Source organism: Oncorhynchus nerka, linkage group LG20 (assembly GCF_034236695.1).
Source record: "Oncorhynchus nerka isolate Pitt River linkage group LG20, Oner_Uvic_2.0, whole genome shotgun sequence".
Taxonomy (NCBI): Eukaryota; Metazoa; Chordata; class Actinopteri; order Salmoniformes; family Salmonidae; genus Oncorhynchus; species Oncorhynchus nerka.
Genome location: NC_088415.1, coordinates 95,079,388 through 95,099,219, shown reverse-complemented (window position 1 = coordinate 95,099,219; position 19,832 = coordinate 95,079,388). Strand labels below are relative to the sequence as shown.

The 19,832-nt window shown below is 47.8% G+C and overlaps 1 protein-coding gene across 2 annotated transcripts in view; it reads left to right on the top strand.

The window, feature by feature from the left end:
• Window positions 1–66: 66 nt before the first annotated feature.
• Window positions 67–19,832, top strand: part of znf414 (zinc finger protein 414) — a 43,029-nt gene continuing 23,263 nt past the window's right edge. The window contains exons 1-6 of one of the 2 annotated variants that reach the window (XM_029646372.2): window positions 68–158; window positions 381–504; window positions 6,389–6,502; window positions 11,057–11,162; window positions 11,289–11,854; window positions 13,950–14,026. In XM_029646372.2, coding sequence (XP_029502232.1) covers window positions 156–158; window positions 381–504; window positions 6,389–6,502; window positions 11,057–11,162; window positions 11,289–11,854; window positions 13,950–14,026 — 990 coding nt within the window. In that variant the 5' untranslated portion in view covers window positions 68–155. Of the gene's footprint in view, window positions 159–380; window positions 505–6,388; window positions 6,503–11,056; window positions 11,163–11,288; window positions 11,855–13,949; window positions 14,027–19,832 lie in introns of both variants that reach the window. The other variant, XM_029646371.2, reaches the window with a different exon arrangement.

The window sequence follows — 19,832 nt, the reverse complement described above, 5'->3', positions numbered from 1 at the left end:
TTCTTTTTCTTTGAACATTTCCGAAATTCCGTAACCCGGAAGTACTTTTTTTGATGTTGCGGACGAGACGCTGGTAAAGGAACCCATCAACGTTTTCCTTCTTGCTCACAAAATGATCAACGATAAGTATTGATAATCCTAATTGCAAATGGGCTATGGTAAGTGTTATTTGTTTGGTTACATAGCTAGATAATCATTTCGGTATCGTATATATATATATATATATATTATTGTTATGTTTAGCTTAATAAACTAGCTACCGAAAAGTGTCTGTGACTGTTTTGACTGGCCAAGGAATGAATATAGTTAACCTAACATGCATAACTAGCTACATGTCCTTTATATTGATATAACCGCATGGATTAATTTGTTTTAGGTAGTCTGAACTAGTGAGACTGCTGTCGTCTTCTCCCGTACCGCCAGTTGACCGCTCGTCCCCCACCACCATGTCTACGGGGATGGCCTCTGCACCTCTACTGCAGCCTACTAGCAACACAACCCAAGGTTTTATGCAACAATTACACATTTTTACTATTAACTAACTATAATCAATAGGGACGATTGATAACGGAGCTTCAAGCTATTTTGACTGCTTCTGGTCTTTTTTGAGTCGTCAAAAGAACGAATTGTTAGACTATTTTTTTTAAAATTTAATTTGGACAAAAGAACGAGTGAGAATTCATCCAAGGCTGAAACATGACAAAAGAAAGTTGGCTGAGCTGGAACCGTAGCGCGATCCCATAGCAAATTAATGGTGTTTTTACGTTTGCAGAGCCTCTTCTCTGGCACAAAAATGTATCTCTTTTTATTTTACAACTACCATCTGGGTTTTTGAAACGAAACTGAAAAATAACAATTCGTGTAGAAAGTAAACATCCGCACCTCGATGGTGCCAATAGTGCTTATGTCTGCATAACAAGGAAGTAGGAAACGAATGGCATTTTTGGACTGTTTCTGACCGCAGATTACGCTCCCCAACAATATGTACATAGAAAGAGGAGATTATTCTGATTTAAAATGGTGCCCGATTTGAAAAAAATGTAAATATACACATTGTTTTGATATTAGGCGAAATATACCAGAATGCCCCTCTATATGAAAACAATGGGGGGGGGCTCAGCGTTCCAAGGGCAAAAGGTATTTCAGTTGGGGGGGGGGGCAAAAATCTAAATATATACATTAGGAGATATTTGTTGAAATAGACAGACATACGGTACCTATATTTCCCTTATAGGAAACAATGGGACGACCGGTCTCATTGTCAACTATCGAGAAGCAGGCATTGTGACACAATAAACTGGGAATAGAGTGTTTGGAAGGCGAGTTGGTGCTCAATATAACTAATAGGAGCTGGTAGGGTGAAAAATGCACCAAAATAATGCCTGTTTTTTTTAGTGATTTCCTAAAAAACTACAAGCAGTTGGGACATAATGGTAATATTATGAAACTGGGCTCGACGGCATATGCACTGAACTAGAGTTTATCTGAAAAATGTGTCCAGCCTACCCAGTGTACAGCAGGTGAAATGAATGAGTCACTCTGGTGGGGGGGTGTCTGGCCTAGGAACAGTGGGTTAACTGGCCTAGGAACAGTGGGTTAACTGGCCTAGGAACAGTGGGTTAACTGGTCTAGGAACAGTGGGTTAACTGGTCTAGGAACAGTGGGTTAACTGGCCTAGGAACAGTGGGTTAACTGGCCTAGGAAACAGTGGGTTAACTGGCCTAGGAAACAGTGGGTTAACTGGCCTAGGAAACAGTGGGTTAACTGGCCTAGGAACAGTGGGTTAACTGGCCTAGGAACAGTGGGTTAACTGGCCTAGGAACAGTGGGTTAACTGGCCTAGGAACAGTGGGTTAACTGCCTTGTTCAGGGGCAGAACGACAGATCTGTACCTTGTCAGATGATGATGCTTTGGACCTCACACTACCATCTGGGAGGTGTCAGAACTTTTATTTTATTTTTATCTAACTAGCTAAGTCAGTTAAGAACAAATTCTGATTTACACTGACGGCCTACCAAAAGGCCTCCTGTGGGGACGGGGATTAAAAATATATGACAAAACACATGACAAGAGAGACACTACATAAAGAGAGACCTAAGACACCAACACAGCATGGCAGCAACACATGACTGGAGGAGACTGGTCCTGGGGGCATGGGGGTGATGTGGACATTCTGGTTCTGGGGATGGGGGTGATGTGGACAGACTGGGGTTGGGGATGGGGGTGATGTGGACAGACTGGTCCTGGGGTTGGGGGTGATGTGGACAGACTGGTCCTGGGGTTGGGGGTGATGTGGACAGACTGGTCCTGGGGTTGGGGGTGATGTGGACAGACTGGTCCTGGGGTTGGGGATGGGGGTGATGTGGACAGACTGGTTCTGGGGTTGGGGGTGATGTGGACAGACTGAGGTTGGGGATGAGGGTGATGTGGACAGACTGGGGTTGGGGTGGGGTGATGTGGACATTCTGGTTCTGGGGATGGGGGTGATGTGGACAGACTGGGGTTGGGGATGGGGGTGATGTGGACAGACTGGTCCTGGGGTTGGGGGTGATGTGGACAGACTGGTCCTGGGGTTGGGGGTGATGTGGACAGACTGGTCCTGGGGTTGGGGATGGGGGTGATGTGGACAGACTGGTTCTGAGGTTGGGGGTGAGGGTGATGTGGACAGACTGGGGTTGGGGTGGGGTGATGTGGACATTCTGGTTCTGGGGATGGGGGTGATGTGGACATTCTGGTTCTGGGGATGGGGGTGATGTGGACATTCTGGTTCTGGGGATGGGGGTGATGTGGACAGACTGGGGTTGGGGGTGGGGGTGATGTGGACAGACTGGTCCTGGGGTTGGGGGTGATGTGGACAGACTGGTCCTGGGGTTGGGGGTGATGTGGACAGACTGGTCCTGGGGTTGGGGGTGATGTGGACAGACTGGTCCTGGGGATGGGGGTGATGTGGACAGACTGGTTGGGGATGGGGGTGATGTGGACAGACTGGTCCTGGGGATGGGGGTGATGTGGACAGACTGGTCCTGGGGTTGGGGGTGATGTGGACAGACTGGTCCTGGGGATGGGGGTGATGTGGACAGACTGGTCCTGGGGATGGGGGTGATGTGGACAGACTGGTTCTGGGGATGGGGGTGATGTGGACAGACTGGTTCTGGGGATGGGGGTGATGTGGACAGACTGGTTCTGGGGATGGGGGTGATGTGGACAGACTGGTTCTGGGGATGGGGTGATGTGGACAGACTGGTTCTGGGGATGGGGGTGATGTGGACAGACTGGTTCTGGGGGTGATGTGGACAGACTGGTTCTGGGGGTGATGTGGACAGACTGGTTCTGGGGGTGATGTGGACAGACTGGTTCTGGGGGTGATGTGGACAGACTGGTTCTGGACAGACTGGTTATGGTTCTGGGGTGATGTGGACAGACTGGTTATGGTTCTGGGGGTGATGTGGACAGACTGGTTATGGTTCTGGGGGTGATGTGGACAGACTGGTTATGGTTCTGGGGGTGATGTGGACAGACTGGTTATGGTTCTGGGGGTGATGTGGACAGACTGGTTATGGTTCTGGGGGTGATGTGGACAGACTGGTTATGGTTCTGGGGGTGATGTGGACAGACTGGTTATGGTTCTGGGGGTGATGTGGACAGACTGGTTATGGTTCTGGGGGTGATGTGGACAGACTGGTTATGGTTCTGGGGGTGATGTGGACAGACTGGTTATGGTTCTGGGGGTGATGTGGACAGACTGGTTATGGTTCTGGGGTGATGTGGACAGACTGGTTATGGTTCTGGGGGTGATGTGGACAGACTGGTTATGGTTCTGGGGGTGATGTGGACAGACTGGTTATGGTTCTGGGGGTGATGTGGACAGACTGGTTATGGTTCTGGGGGTGATGTGGACAGACTGGTTATGGTTCTGGGGGTGATGTGGACAGACTGGTTATGGTTCTGGGGGTGATGTGGACAGACTGGTTATGGTTCTGGGGGTGATGTGGACAGACTGGTTATGGTTCTGGGGGTGATGTGGACAGACTGGTTATGGTTCTGGGGGTGATGTGGACAGACTGGTTATGGTTCTGGGGGTGGGGGTGATGTGGACAGACTGGTTATGGTTCTGGGGTGGGGGTGATGTGGACAGACTGGTTATGGTTCTGGGGGTGATGTGGACAGACTGGTTATGGTTCTGGGGGTGATGTGGACAGACTGGTTATGGTTCTGGTTCTGAGGGTGATGTGGACAGACTGGTTCTGGTTCTGAGGGTGATGTGGACAGACTGGTTCTGGTTCTGAGGGTGATGTGGACAGACTGGTTCTGGTTCTGGTTCTGGGGGTGATGTGGACAGACTGGTTCTGGTTCTGGTTCTGGGGGTGATGTGGACAGACTGGTTCTGGTTCTGGGGGTGATGTGGACAGACTGGTTCTGGTTCTGGGGGTGATGTGGACAGACTGGTTCTGGTTCTGGGGGTGATGTGGACAGACTGGTTCTGGGGGTGATGTGGACAGACTGGTTCTGGGGGTGATGTGGACAGACTGGTTCTGGGGGTGATGTGGACAGACTGGTTCTGGGGGTGATGTGGACAGACTGGTTCTGGGGGTGATGTGGACAGACTGGTTCTGGTTCTGGGGGTGATGTGGACAGACTGGTTCTGGTTCTGGGGGTGATGTGGACAGACTGGTTCTGGTTCTGGTTCTGGGGGTGATGTGGACAGACTGGTTCTGGTTCTGAGGGTGATGTGGACAGACTGGTTCTGGTTCTGGGGGTGATGTGGACAGACTGGTTCTGGTTCTGGTTCTGGGGGTGATGTGGACAGACACTTCTTTTGGATGAGCTGTAGTTTATTAATTGATACTGTGTTCACATAATCAATTATTGAAAAAAAATGAATGCATGGATGAGTTTTTCTGTCAGATGTAGTGAGCGAGGGTCCTAGGCGGGAGATATTTTACAATGTGGACATTGAAGGAGAGAGCAGGGTCAAAAACAAACCGCTAGCTATACTTTGTTGATGACAGGAAAGTCCAATTTCTTTAACTGATTTCAACGTTGACATTCAGAATGACAAGATTGATTAGCTACTCAAAAAAAAACAAATCCACTTTAAAAAATACAACACTAAATTGCTAATAAAATAGCAGAGCAATCAGCCTAGGGCACCGTCAAAACGATCTGTTTTTCACCTCGTCAAACTGATTCTATATTCTGCTACAGAAAGGAAAATGGGGGATACCTAGTCAGTTGTCCAACTAAATGGCGTTTCCCTGTACAGCTAGTGAACAGAAAGGAGGTTTTTATAAAATAAAAAAAAAGTGCTGTTTTTCATGGTTCGGGCCCCTTGGTTCTAGTGAAGGGAAATCTTTTTATTTATAACTTTTTCTCCCCAACATCAGTGCCCGACCTCACTAATGCTCTTGGCTGAATGGAAGCCAAGACCCCGCAGCGCTGTTCCTACATCTAGTGGAAAGCCTTCCCAGAAGAGTGGAGGCTGTTATAGCAGCAATGTTCCTACATCTAGTGGAAAGCCTTCCCAGAAGAGGGGAGGCTGTTATAGCAGCAATGCTCCAACATCTAGTGGAAAGCCTTCCCAGAAGAGTGGAGGCTGTTATAGCAGCAATGCAATGCCTTCCCAGAAGAGTAGAGGCTGTTATAGCAGCAATGTTCCTACATCTAGTGGAAAGCCTTCCCAGAAGAGTGGAGGCTGTTATAGCAGCAATGTTCCAACATCTAGTGGAAAGCCTTCCCAGAAGAGTGGAGGCTGTTATAGCAGCAATGTTCCAACATCTAGTGGAAAGCCTTCCCAGAAGAGTGCTGAGGCAATGTTATAGCAGCAATGTTCCAACATCTAGTGGAAAGCCTTCCCAGAAGAGTGGAGGCTGTTATAGCAGCAATGTTCCAACATCTAGTGGAAAGCCTTCCCAGAAGAGTGGAGGCTGTTATAGCAGCAATGTTCCAACATCTAGTGGAAAGCCTTCCCAGAAGAGTGGAGGCTGTTATAGCAGCAATGGGTGGATCAACTCCATATTAATGCCCATGATATTGGAATGAAAGGTTTGACGAGCAGGTGTCCACATACACTACGTGACCAAAGTATCTTTCATATTAGTGAGAAATCATTTTTAAATTAAAAAAAAAAAAAGGTTTAAATGACTTAAACCCAGTTTTATAGGGTTAGAGTTCTCACACAGCCATATTGACATGATGCAGCCTGTTTACGGAAAACAGACAGAAGACAGGGAGGACTCTACCTGTGCTAATTAGCCGTCTCCGAACACCTGTGTGTAAACGAAAGCCACAAACGTGTTGTCGCTGAACAATATTATCGACTGCAACTGTTTAACAACATTTTAAAAGAAGAAAGCTGTTGTGTTTCCTCTCTCTCTCTCTCTCTCTATAGGTCAGAGAATGCCCTGCACGTTATACGGCTGCCATCGTGTCTACACGGACACAGACAGCCTGGCCAAACACATCAAGGACCATCAGAATCACATCCCCACTCAGTCCCTCCCAGGTAAGCTCGTAGAATACAACTTCCATGGATCTTGGAGGAGACAAGGTTTCCTTATTGGATAAAGGTAGACTCAGAAGTGTGTGTGTGTGTGTCTGTGTGTGTGTGTGTGAGGATACAAAAAAACATCACTGAGGACAGTTACAATTATTATAGTCAGGTTAAAGTTGCACTATGCAGAAATCGCTCTGTCGTTTCCTGGTTGCTGAAATTCTATTAGTTCTCATAATTAAAGTTTTTGTGACAAAACAAGGAAGTATTGTGTACAGAATCATTGTACCATCTAAACTGCAGTGAAATATCTTTTTCCATAACCAAAAATATTGTATTTTCAGCTGGTGTACCTTACTGAAGGTCAAAGATGCAAAAAACAAAGCACTAGGACCCACAATAAACCCAACCAAGGCAAACACCTGGCCAGCACTAAGACCCACAATAAACCCAACCAAGGCAAACACCTGGCCAGCACTAGGACCCACAATAAACACAACCAAGGCAAACACCTGGCCAGCACTAAGACTCACAATAAACCCAACCAAGGCAAACACCTGGCCAGCACTAGGACCCACAATAAACCCAACCAAGGCAAACACATGGCCAGCACTAGGACCCACAATAAACCCAACCAAGGCAAACACCTGGCCAGCACTAAGACCCACAATAAACCCAACCAAGGCAAACACCTGGCCAGCACTAAGACCCACAATAAACCCAACCAAGGCAAACACCTGGCCAGCACTAAGACCCACAATAAACCCAACCAAGGCAAACACATGGCCAGCACTAGGACCCACAATAAACCCAACCAAGGCAAACACCTGGCCAGCACTAAGACCCACAATAAACCCAACCAAGGCAAACACATGGCCAGCACTAGGACCCACAATAAACCCAACCAAGGCAAACACCTGGCCAGCACTAAGACCCACAATAAACCCAACCAAGGCAAACACCTGGCCAGCACTAGGACCCACAATAAACCCAACCAAGGCAAACACCTGGCCAGCACTAAGACCCACAATAAACCCAACCAAGGCAAACACCTGGCCAGCACTAGGACCCACAATAAACCCAACCAAGGCAAACACCTGGCCAGCACTAAGACCCACAATAAACCCAACCAAGGCAAACACCTGGCCAGCACTAGGGCCCACAATAAACCCAACCAAGGCAAACACCTGGCCAGCACTAGGACCCACAATAAACCCAACCAAGGCAAACACCTGGCCAGCACTAGGACCCACAATAAACCCAACCAAGGCAAACACCTGGCCAGCACTAGGACCCACAATAAACCCAACCAAGGCAAACACCTGGCCAGCACTAGGACCCACAATAAACCCAACCAAGGCAAACACATGGCCAGCACTAAGACTCACAATAAACACAACCAAGGCAAACACCTGGCCAGCACTAGGACCCACAATAAACCCAACCAAGGCAAACACCTGGCCAGCACTAGGACCCACAATAAACCCAACCAAGGCAAACACATGGCCAGCACTAGGACCCACAATAAACCCAACCAAGGCAAAAACCTGGCCAGCACTAGGGCCCACAATAAACCCAACCAAGGCAAACACATGGCCAGCACTAGGACCCACAATAAACCCAACCAAGGCAAACACCTGGCCAGCACTAAGACCCACAATAAACCCAACCAAGGCAAACACCTGGCCAGCACTAAGACCCACAATAAACCCAACCAAGGCAAACACCTGGCCAGCACTAAGACTCACAATAAACCCAACCAAGGCAAACACCTGGCCAGCACTAGGGCCCACAATAAACCCAACCAAGGCAAACACCTGGCCAGCACTAGGACCCACAATAAACCCAACCAAGGCAAACACCTGGCCAGCACTAGGACCCACAATAAACCCAACCAAGGCAAACACCTGGCCAGCACTAAGACTCACAATAAACCCAACCAAGGCAAACACCTGGCCAGCACTAGGGCCCACAATAAACCCAACCAAGGCAAACACCTGGCCAGCACTAGGACCCACAATAAACCCAACCAAGGCAAACACCTGGCCAGCACTAGGACCCACAATAAACCCAACCAAGGCAAACACCTGGCCAGCACTAGGACCCACAATAAACCCAACCAAGGCAAACACCTGGCCAGCACTAGGACCCACAATAAACCCAACCAAGGCAAACACCTGGCCAGCACTAGGACTCACAATAAACCCAACCAAGGCAAACACCTGGCCAGCACTAGGACCCACAATAAACCCAACCAAGGCAAACACCTGGCCAGCACTAGGACCCACAATAAACACAACCAAGGCAAACACCTGGCCAGCACTAGGACCCACAATAAACACAACCAAGGCAAACACCTGGCCAGCACTAGGGCCCACAATAAACCCAACCAAGGCAAACACCTGGCCAGCACTAGGACCCACAATAAACCCAACCAAGGCAAACACCTGGCCAGCACTAGGACCCACAATAAACCCAACCAAGGCAAACACCTGGCCAGCACTAGGACCCACAATAAACCCAACCAAGGCAAACACCTGGCCAGCACTAGGACCCACAATAAACCCAACCAAGGCAAACACCTGGCCAGCACTAGGACCCACAATAAACCCAACCAAGGCAAACACCTGGCCAGCACTAGGACCCACAATAAACCCAACCAAGGCAAACACCTGGCCAGCACTAGGACCCACAATAAACCCAACCAAGGCAAAAACCTGGCCAGCACTAGGACCCACAATAAACCCAACCAAGGCAAACACCTGGCCAGCACTAAGACTCACAATAAACACAACCAAGGCAAAAACCTGGCCAGCACTAAGACTCACAATAAACCCAACCAAGGCAAAAACCTGGCCAGCACTAAGACCCACAATAAACACAACCAAGGCAAACACATGGCCAGCACTAGGACCCACAATAAACCCAACCAAGGCAAACACCTGGCCAGCACTAGGACCCACAATAAACACAACCAAGGCAAACACCTGGCCAGCACTAGGACCCACAATAAACACAACCAAGGCAAACACCTGGCCAGCACTAGGACCCACAATAAACACAACCAAGGCAAACACCTGGCCAGCACTAGGACCCACAATAAACACAACCAAGGCAAACACCTGGCCAGCACTAGGACCCACAATAAACACAACCAAGGCAAACACCTGGCCAGCACTAGGACCCACAATAAACACAACCAAGGCAAAAACCTGGCCAGCACTAAGACCCACAATAAACACAACCAAGGCAAACACATGGCCAGCACTAAGACCCACAATAAACACAACCAAGGCAAACACCTGGCCAGCACTAGGACCCACAATAAACACAACCAAGGCAAACACATGGCCAGCACTAGGACCCACAATAAACCCAACCAAGGCAAACACCTGGCCAGCACTAGGACCCACAATAAACCCAACCAAGGCAAACACCTGGCCAGCACTAGGACCCACAATAAACACAACCAAGGCAAACACCTGGCCAGCACTAGGACCCACAATAAACACAACCAAGGCAAACACCTGGCCAGCACTAGGACCCACAATAAACACAACCAAGGCAAACACCTGGCCAGCACTAGGACCCACAATAAACACAACCAAGGCAAACACCTGGCCAGCACTAAGACCCACAATAAACACAACCAAGGCAAACACCTGGCCAGCACTAAGACCCACAATAAACCCAACCAAGGCAAACACCTGGCCAGCACTAGGACCCACAATAAACACAACCAAGGCAAACACATGGCCAGCACTAGGACCCACAATAAACCCAACCAAGGCAAACACCTGGCCAGCACTAGGACCCACAATAAACCCAACCAAGGCAAACACCTGGCCAGCACTAGGACCCACAATAAACACAACCAAGGCAAACACCTGGCCAGCACTAGGACCCACAATAAACCCAACCAAGGCAAAAACCTGGCCAGCACTAGGACCCACAATAAACACAACCAAGGCAAACACCTGGCCAGCAAGGAGAGAGTGGTGACTTACCAGGATGATAGCTAGGAGAGAATCACCAATGTGTTACCAGGATGATAGCTAGCAGAGAATCACCAATGTGTTACCAGGATAATAGCCAGGAGAGAATCACCAATGTGTTACCAGGATGATAGCTAGCAGAGAATCACCAATGTGTTACCAGGATGATAGCCAGGAGAGAATCACCAATGTGTTACCAGGATGATAGCTAGGAGAGAATCACCAATGTGTTACCAGGATGATAGCCAGGAGAGAATCACCTTGGAAGGATGTAGTTTAGGATGCAGGATAGGGTGCCCAGGTATATCACAGTAGACAGCAGTCTGCTCAGATAATGCCTCAGAGCAGGATAGGGTGCCCAGGTATATCACAGTAGACAGCAGTCTGCTCAGATAATGCCTCAGAGCAGGATAGGGTGCCCAGGTATATCACAGCAGTCTGCTCAGATAATGCCTCAGAGCAGGATAGGGTGCCCAGGTATATCACAGCAGTCTGCTCAGATAATGCCTCAGAGCAGGATAGGGTGCCCAGGTATATCACAGCAGTCTGCTCTCTCTCTCCCTCCTGCCAGGTAAAGTGTTCCTCTGCTCCTTCATCGGCTGCAACGGCTCCTTTCCCAGCATGCAGCATCTGATGGAACATATGAGACAGCACCACAAACCCAATACGTACTTCCTGTAGGTATTTGTGTGTGTGTGTGTGTGCGCACAAAGAGATACACTCTCAGTGCTACTCGTCATTTTCCAGATGTCCCTCTGACAAGTGTGATGATTGTCTTTGATTCCCCTCTCTGTCTCTGCCAGGTGTCAGAGTTGTCGGTCCAAGCTGCGCTCCTACCGCGCCCTCCTCAAACACCTCCACACCTGCGCTAAGGTAGCCAAGAGCAAGGCCAAGGCTGGCGAGCAGGCAGAGGTCAAGCCGGAACCTGACCCCGATGCTGCTGTTCCCATGGCTACAGACCAGGAGACCCCACAGCAGCAAGAGCCCATGGAGTCCGAGCCCTCCCACCCTGTCCATGGGTCTACCGGGTCTGACCATCTCTCTGCCCAGGCTCCCTCCCCCTACCAGCCCCCAGAGGATGGATCTCTCCTCGGCCTGGACCTCAACTCGCCCCTGCTCCCTGGAGCCTTGTCCCTCCAGGATGGAGGTGTTGGGGGATTGTCAGACACCCAGCCCCCAGGCCTCACAGACCAGCTCCCTGACGGATCCTATGGCTCCTTCTCACAGTACCTTCAATCTCCACTGGAAGTTTCTGGACCGGCGCCACAGCAGAGGCCCCCCAGGCCCGTCCCTTCGGCTCTACCTTCCTCTCCGCCCCCCCAGACCTCCACCCCGCCCGGCTCGAACGCTCGCTGGAGGAAGAACCAAGGTGATCTAATAACAGCTTGTTGAATCTCAGGGTTAGGAAACGTTGTAATTTCTATTTGGTTTCAATTACTTTTTGCCCGCAGCCCGTTTTTGAGGAGCGAGAGGTGCTCAACGTTGACCCGCCCCTACCCTAATCTACCCTACCGTGAGACATCTGTGTTGAGTCGATATCACTTAAGCCTTAACAGGGTTGGCAAACTAATTTATATTAGAAAAAAAATGTACCTTTATATCATCATGAAGGGGGGGCCCTCCTTTCAGACCGCTGCGTTTTAGATGGGGGCTTTTAGATGGGGGGGGCCCTCCTTTCAGACCGCTGCGTTTTAGATGGGGGGCTCCTTTCAGACCGCTGCGTTTTAGATGGGGGGGGCTCCTTTCAGACCGCTGCGTTTTAGATGGGGGGGCCCTCCTTTCAGACCGCTGCGTTTTAGATTGGGGGGGCCCTCCTTTCAGACCGCTGCGTTTTAGATGGGGGGGGCCCTCCTTTCAGACCGCTGCGTTTTAGATGGGGGGGCCCTCCCTTCAGACCGCTGCGTTTTAGATGGGGGGTTTTAGATGCGTTTTAGATGGGGGGCTCCTTTCAGACCGCTGCGTTTTAGATGGGGGGCCCTCCCTTCAGACCGCTGCATTTTAGATGGGGGGGCTCCTTTCAGACCGCTGCGTTTTAGATGGGGGGCCCTCCTTCAGACCGCTGCGTTTTAGATGGGGGGCCCTCCTTCAGACCGCTGCGTTTTAGATGGGGGGCTCCTTTCAGACCGCTGCGTTTTAGATGGGGGGCTCCTTTCAGACCGCTGCGTTTTAGATGGGGGGGCTCCTTTCAGACCGCTGCGTTTTAGATGGGGGGGGGGGGCTCCCTTCAGACCACTGCGTTTTATCTGGTACATCATTTACATCTCATTTCATTTCCAATCACTGCTAATGATGGCCGCCGGTCCACCGACCATTGACTGTCCATTGTATTCTAGTTCTATGATTTCAGTAGGTTTCCTATGGAGGATTGACAGTATCAATTAAAACACATTTTCCCATTCAAGTCAACATCTTTATGGTTACCATTTTGAAGGTTGAAATGTTAAATTTTATTTCCATTTTAGTACATGTATCAGCCAAAACATGACACCCACCCTATGTTCAAAATAATGCGATTAATGAAGAAGAGAGAAAAAACCAAGTATCAAACTCAACCGTTTTATTTTCCAGTGATGTCTGAATGGTAGGCTGGGGTCAACGCAAAACGGGTCAACTCGCCTACAGGTCAAAAGGTTCACAACAACTACTCTTTCAAGGGTTTATCTTTATTTTATTTTTTACTATTTTCTACATTGTAGAATAATAGTGAAGACATCACAACTATAAAATAACACATTATGGAATCATGTAGTGACAAGAGTATGCAAAGCTGTCCATCAAGGTAAAGGCTATTTGAATCTCAAATATAAAATATATTTAACACTTTCTGGTTACTACATGATTCCATATGTGTCATTTCATAGTTGTGATGTCTTCACTATTATTCTACAATGTAGAAAGATAAAGCAAAAACCATTGAATGAGTAGTTGTGCACTAACTTTTGACAGGGTAGCCTAGTGGTTAGAGCGTTGGACTAGTAACCGAAAGGTTGCAAGTTCAAATCCCCGAGCTGACAAGGTACAAATCTGTCGTTCTGCCCCTGAACAAGGCAGTTAACCCCACTGTTCCCAGGCCGTCACTGAAAATAAGAATTTGTTCTTAACTGACTTGCCTAGTTAAATAAAGGTCAAATGAAGGTCGTAAGAAGTCTCTTTCTGACCACTTCTACCATGGGTAAATATGTAAAGAAAGTTTCGTTCAAAAGTCGCTTGGAATTCACGTCCGCGTTCGTTCATGTTGACTTGTAGTCCTATTTTAGCCTGATCCCAGATCTGTTTGTGCTATAGTCAACTGCAACGACCTTCATTTGACCTTTATTTAACTAGGAGTTGGGGGTTACACGGATCTATAAACAGATCGGGGACCACCAGGCTAGTCCTGTTGGAGATCCCTGGATGAAACAGACAGACGTGCTGATTGCAGTGATGAGTGAATTGTGTTTTATCGTGTTGCACTGTCCTGCCAGACGCTCCGGGGTCTCTAAGACACAGATGGACCTCTCCTCCTCCAGCCAATCACAGGTTAACTAGAGATGGAGCGCAGGTGAGACATGGAGAAACCACTAAACACACACACACAACGAGAGAGAGTGAGACCACTAAACACACACAACTAGAGAGAGAGAGAGACCACTAAACACACACAACTAGAGAGAGAGAGACCACTAAACACACAACTAGAGAGAGAGAGACCACTAAACACACACAACTAGAGAGAGAGAGAGACCACTAAACACACACAACTAGAGAGAGAGAGACCACTAAACACACACAACTAGAGAGAGAGAGACCACTAAACACACACAACTAGAGAGAGAGACCACTAAACACACACAGCTAGAGAGAGAGACCACTAAACACACACAGCTAGAGAGAGAGACCACTAAACACACACAGCTAGAGAGATAGACCACTAAACACACACAACTAGAGAGAGAGAGAGAGAGAGACCACTAAACACACACAACTAGAGAGAGAGAGACCACTAAACACACACAACTAGAGAGAGAGAGACCACTAAACACACACAGCTAGAGAGAGAGAGACCACTAAACACACACAGCTAGAGAGAGAGACCACTAAACACACACAGCTAGAGAGAGAGACCACTAAACACACACAGCTAGAGAGAGAGACCACTAAACACACACAACTAGAGAGAGAGAGACCACTAAACACACACAACTAGAGAGAGACCACTAAACACACACAACTAGAGAGAGAGAGACCACTAAACACACACAACTAGAGAGAGAGAGAGAGACCACTAAACACACACAGCTAGAGAGAGAGAGAGACCACTAAACACACACAGCTAGAGAGAGAGAGACCACTAAACACACACAACTAGAGAGAGAGAGACCACTAAACACACACAGCTAGAGAGAGAGAGACCACTAAACACACACAACTAGAGAGAGAGACCACTAAACACACACAGCTAGAGAGAGAGAGACCACTAAAACACACAGCTAGAGAGAGAGAACTAGAGAGAGAGAGACCACTAAACACACAGCTAGAGAGAGAGAGACCACTAAACACACACAACGAGAGAGAGAGAGAGACCACTAAACACACACAGCTAGAGAGAGAGAGAGACCACTAAACACACACAACTAGAGAGACCACTAAACACACACAACTAGAGAGAGAGAGACCACTAACACACAACTAGAGAGAGAGAGAGAGAGAGACCACTAAACACACACAGCTAGAGAGAGAGACCACTAAACACACACAGCTAGAGAGAGACCACTAAACACACACAACTAAACCACTAAACACACACTAGAGAGAGAGACCACTAAAACACACACAAGAGAGAGAGAGACCACTAAACACACACAACTAGAGAGAGAGACCACTAAACACACACAACTAGAGAGAGAGACCACTAAACACACACAACTAGAGAGAGAGAGACCACTAAACACACACAACTAGAGAGAGAGACCACTAAACACACACAACTAGAGAGAGAGAGAGACCACTAAACACACACAACAAGAGAGACCACTAAACACACACAGCTAGAGAGAGAGACCACTAAACACACACAACTAGAGAGAGACCACTAAACACACACAGCTAGAGAGAGAGAGAGACCACTAACACACACAGCTAGAGAGAGAGAGAGAGACCACTAAACACACACAGCTAGAGAGAGAGAGACCACTAAACACACACAGCTAGAGAGAGAGACCACTAAACACACACAGCTAGAGAGAGACCACTAAACACACACAGCTAGAGAGAGAGAGACCACTAAACACACACAGCTAGAGAGAGAGACCACTAAACACACACAGCTAGAGAGAGAGAGACCACTAAACACACACAACTAGAGAGAGAGAGAGAGACCACTAAACACACACAACTAGAGAGAGAGACCACTAAACACACACAGAGAGAGAGAGACCACTAAACACACACAGCTAGAGAGAGAGACCACTAAAACACACAGCTAGACCACTAAACACACAGAGAGAGAGAGACCACTAAACACACACAACTAGAGAGAGAGAGACCACTAAACACACACAACTAGAGAGAGAGAGAGACCACTAAACACACACACTAGAGAGAGAGAGACCACTAAACACACACAACTAGAGAGAGAGAGACCACTAAACACACACAGCTAGAGAGAGAGAGACCACTAAACACACACAGCTAGAGAGAGAGACCACTAAACACACACAGCTAGAGAGAGAGACCACTAAACACACACAGCTAAACACAGAGAGAGACCACTAAACACACACAGCTAGAGAGAGAGACCACTAAACACACAGCTAGAGAGAGAGAGACCACTAAACACACACAGCTAGAGAGAGACCACTAACACACACAGCTAGAGAGAGAGAGACCACTAAACACACACAGAAGAGAGAGAGACCACTAAACACACACAGCTAGAGAGAGAGAGACCACTAAACACACACAGCTAGAGAGAGAGAGACCACTAAACACACACAGCTAGAGAGAGAGACCACTAAACACACACAGCTAGAGAGAGAGACCACTAAACACACACAGCTAGAGAGAGAGAGACCACTAAACACACACAGCTAGAGAGAGAGAGACCACTAAACACACACAGAGAGAGAGAGAGAGACCACTAAACACACACAGCTAGAGAGAGAGACCACTAAACACACACAACTAGAGAGAGAGACCACTAAACACACACAACTAGAGAGAGAGAGACCACTAAACACACACAACAGAGAGAGAGACCACTAAACACACACAACTAGAGAGAGAGAGACCACTAAACACACACAGCTAGAGAGAGAGAGACCACTAAACACACACAGCTAGAGAGAGAGAGACCACTAAACACACACAGCTAGAGAGAGAGACCACTAAACACACACAGCTAGAGAGAGAGAGACCACTAAACACACACAACTAGAGAGAGAGAGACCACTAAACACACACAGCTAGAGAGAGAGAGACCACTAAACACACACAACTAGAGAGAGAGACCACTAAACACACACAACTAGAGAGAGAGACCACTAAACACACACAGCTAGAGAGAGAGAGAGACCACTAAACACACACAACTAGAGAGAGAGACCACTAAACACACACAACGAGAGAGAGACCACTAAACACACACAACTAGAGAGAGAGAGACCACTAAACACACACAACTAGAGAGAGACCACTAAACACACACAACTAGAGAGAGAGAGAGAGACCACTAAACACACACAACTAGAGAGAGAGAGACCACTAAACACACACAACTAGAGAGAGAGACCACTAAACACACACAGCTAGAGAGAGAGAGAGACCACTAAACACACACAGCTAGAGAGAGAGACCACTAAACACACACAGCTAGAGAGAGAGAGACCACTAAACACACACAACTAGAGAGAGAGAGAGACCACTAAACACACACAACTAGAGAGAGAGAGACCACTAAACACACACAGCTAGAGAGAGAGAGACCACTAAACACACACAACAGAGAGAGAGAGACCACTAAACACACACAGCTAGAGAGAGAGAGACCACTAAAACACACAACTAGAGAGAGAAGACCACTAAACACACACAACTAGAGAGAGAGAGAGAGAGAGAGACCACTAAACACACACACTAGAGAGAGAGAGACCACTAAACACACACAGCTAGAGAGAGAGAGAGAGAGACCACTAAACACACACAACTAGAGAGAGAGAGAGACCACTAACCACACACACAAGAGAGAGAGAGAGACCACTAAAACACACACACTAAACACAGAGAGAGAGAGACCACTAAACACACACACTAGAGAGAGAGAGACCACTAAACACACACAGCTAGAGAGAGAGACCAGAGAGACCACTAAACACACACAGCTAGAGAGAGAGAGAGACCACTAAACACACACACAAGAGAGAGAGAGACCACTAAACACACACAGCTAGAGAGAGACCACTAAACACACACAGCTAGAGAGAGACCACTAAACACACACAACTAGAGAGAGAGAGACCACTAAACACACACAACTAGAGAGAGAGAGACCACTAAACACACACAGCTAGAGAGAGAGAGACCACTAAACACACACAACTAGAGAGAGAGAGACCACTAAACACACACAACTAGAGAGAGAGACCACTAAACACACACAGAGAGAGAGAGACCACTAAACACACACAACTAGAGAGAGAGACCACTAAACACACACAACTAGAGAGAGAGAGACCACTAAACACACAACTAGAGAGAGAGAGACCACTAAACACACACAACTAGAGAGAGAGACCACTAAACACACACACAGACCACTAAACACACACAGCTAGAGAGAGAGAGAGACCACTAAACACACACAACTAGAGACCACTAAACACACACAGCTAGAGAGAGAGACCACTAAACACACACAACTAGAGAGAGAGACCACTAAACACACACAGCTAGAGAGAGAGAGACCACTAAACACACACACCTAGAGAGAGAGAGACCACTAAACACACACAGCTAGAGAGAGAGAGACCACTAAACACACACAACTAGAGAGAGAGACCACTAAACACACACACTAGAGAGAGAGACCACTAAACACACACAACTAGAGAGAGAGAGACCACTAAACACACACAACTAGAGAGAGAGAGACCACTAAACACACACCAAGAGAGAGAGAGACCACTAAACACACACAACTAGAGAGAGAGAGAGACCACTAAACACACACAACGAGAGAGAGAGAGACCACTAAACACACACAACAAGAGAGAGAGACCACTAAACACACACAACAAGAGAGAGAGACCACTAAACACACACAACAAGAGAGAGAGACCACTAAACACACACAACGAGAGAGAGAGACCACTAAACACACACAACTAGAGAGAGAGAGACCACTAAACACACACAACTAGAGAGAGACCACTAAACACCACTAACCACTAAACACACACACGAGAGAGAGAGAGACCACTAAACACACAACTAGAGAGAGAGACCACTAAACACACACAACTAGAGAGAGAGACCACTAAAAACACACACAAGAGAGAGAGAGAGACCACTAAACACACACAACTAGAGAGAGAGAGACCACTAAACACACACAACTAGAGAGAGACCACTAAACACACACACACAAGAGAGAGAGAGACCACTAAACACACACACACAACGAGAGAGAGAGAGACCACTAAACACACACAACTAGAGAGAGAGACCACTAAACACACACAAGAGAGAGAGAGACCACTAAACACACACAACTAGAGAGAGAGAGAGACCACTAAACACACACAACTAGAGAGAGAGAGACCACTAAACACACACAACTAGAGAGAGAGAGACCACTAAACACACACAACTAGAGAGAGACCACTAAACACACACACAGAGAGAGAGAGAGAGACCACTAAACACACACAAGAGAGAGAGAGAGACCACTAAACACACACAACGAGAGAGAGAGACCACTAAACACACACAACTAGAGAGAGAGAGAGACCAGAGAGAGAGAGACCACTAAAACACACAACTAGAGAGAGAGAGAGAGAGAGACCACTAAGACCACTAAACACACACTAGAGAGAGAGAGAGACCACTAAACACACACAACTAGAGAGAGAGAGACCACTAAACACACACAACTAGAGAGAGAGAGACCACTAAACACACAAGCTAGAGAGAGAGAGACCACTAAACACACAGCTAGAGAGAGAGAGACCACTAAACACACACACTAGAGACCACTAAACACACACAGAGAGAGAGAGACCACTAAACACACACAACTAGAGAGAGACCACTAAACACACACAACTAGAGAGAGAGACCACTAAACACACACACTAGAGAGAGAGAGACCA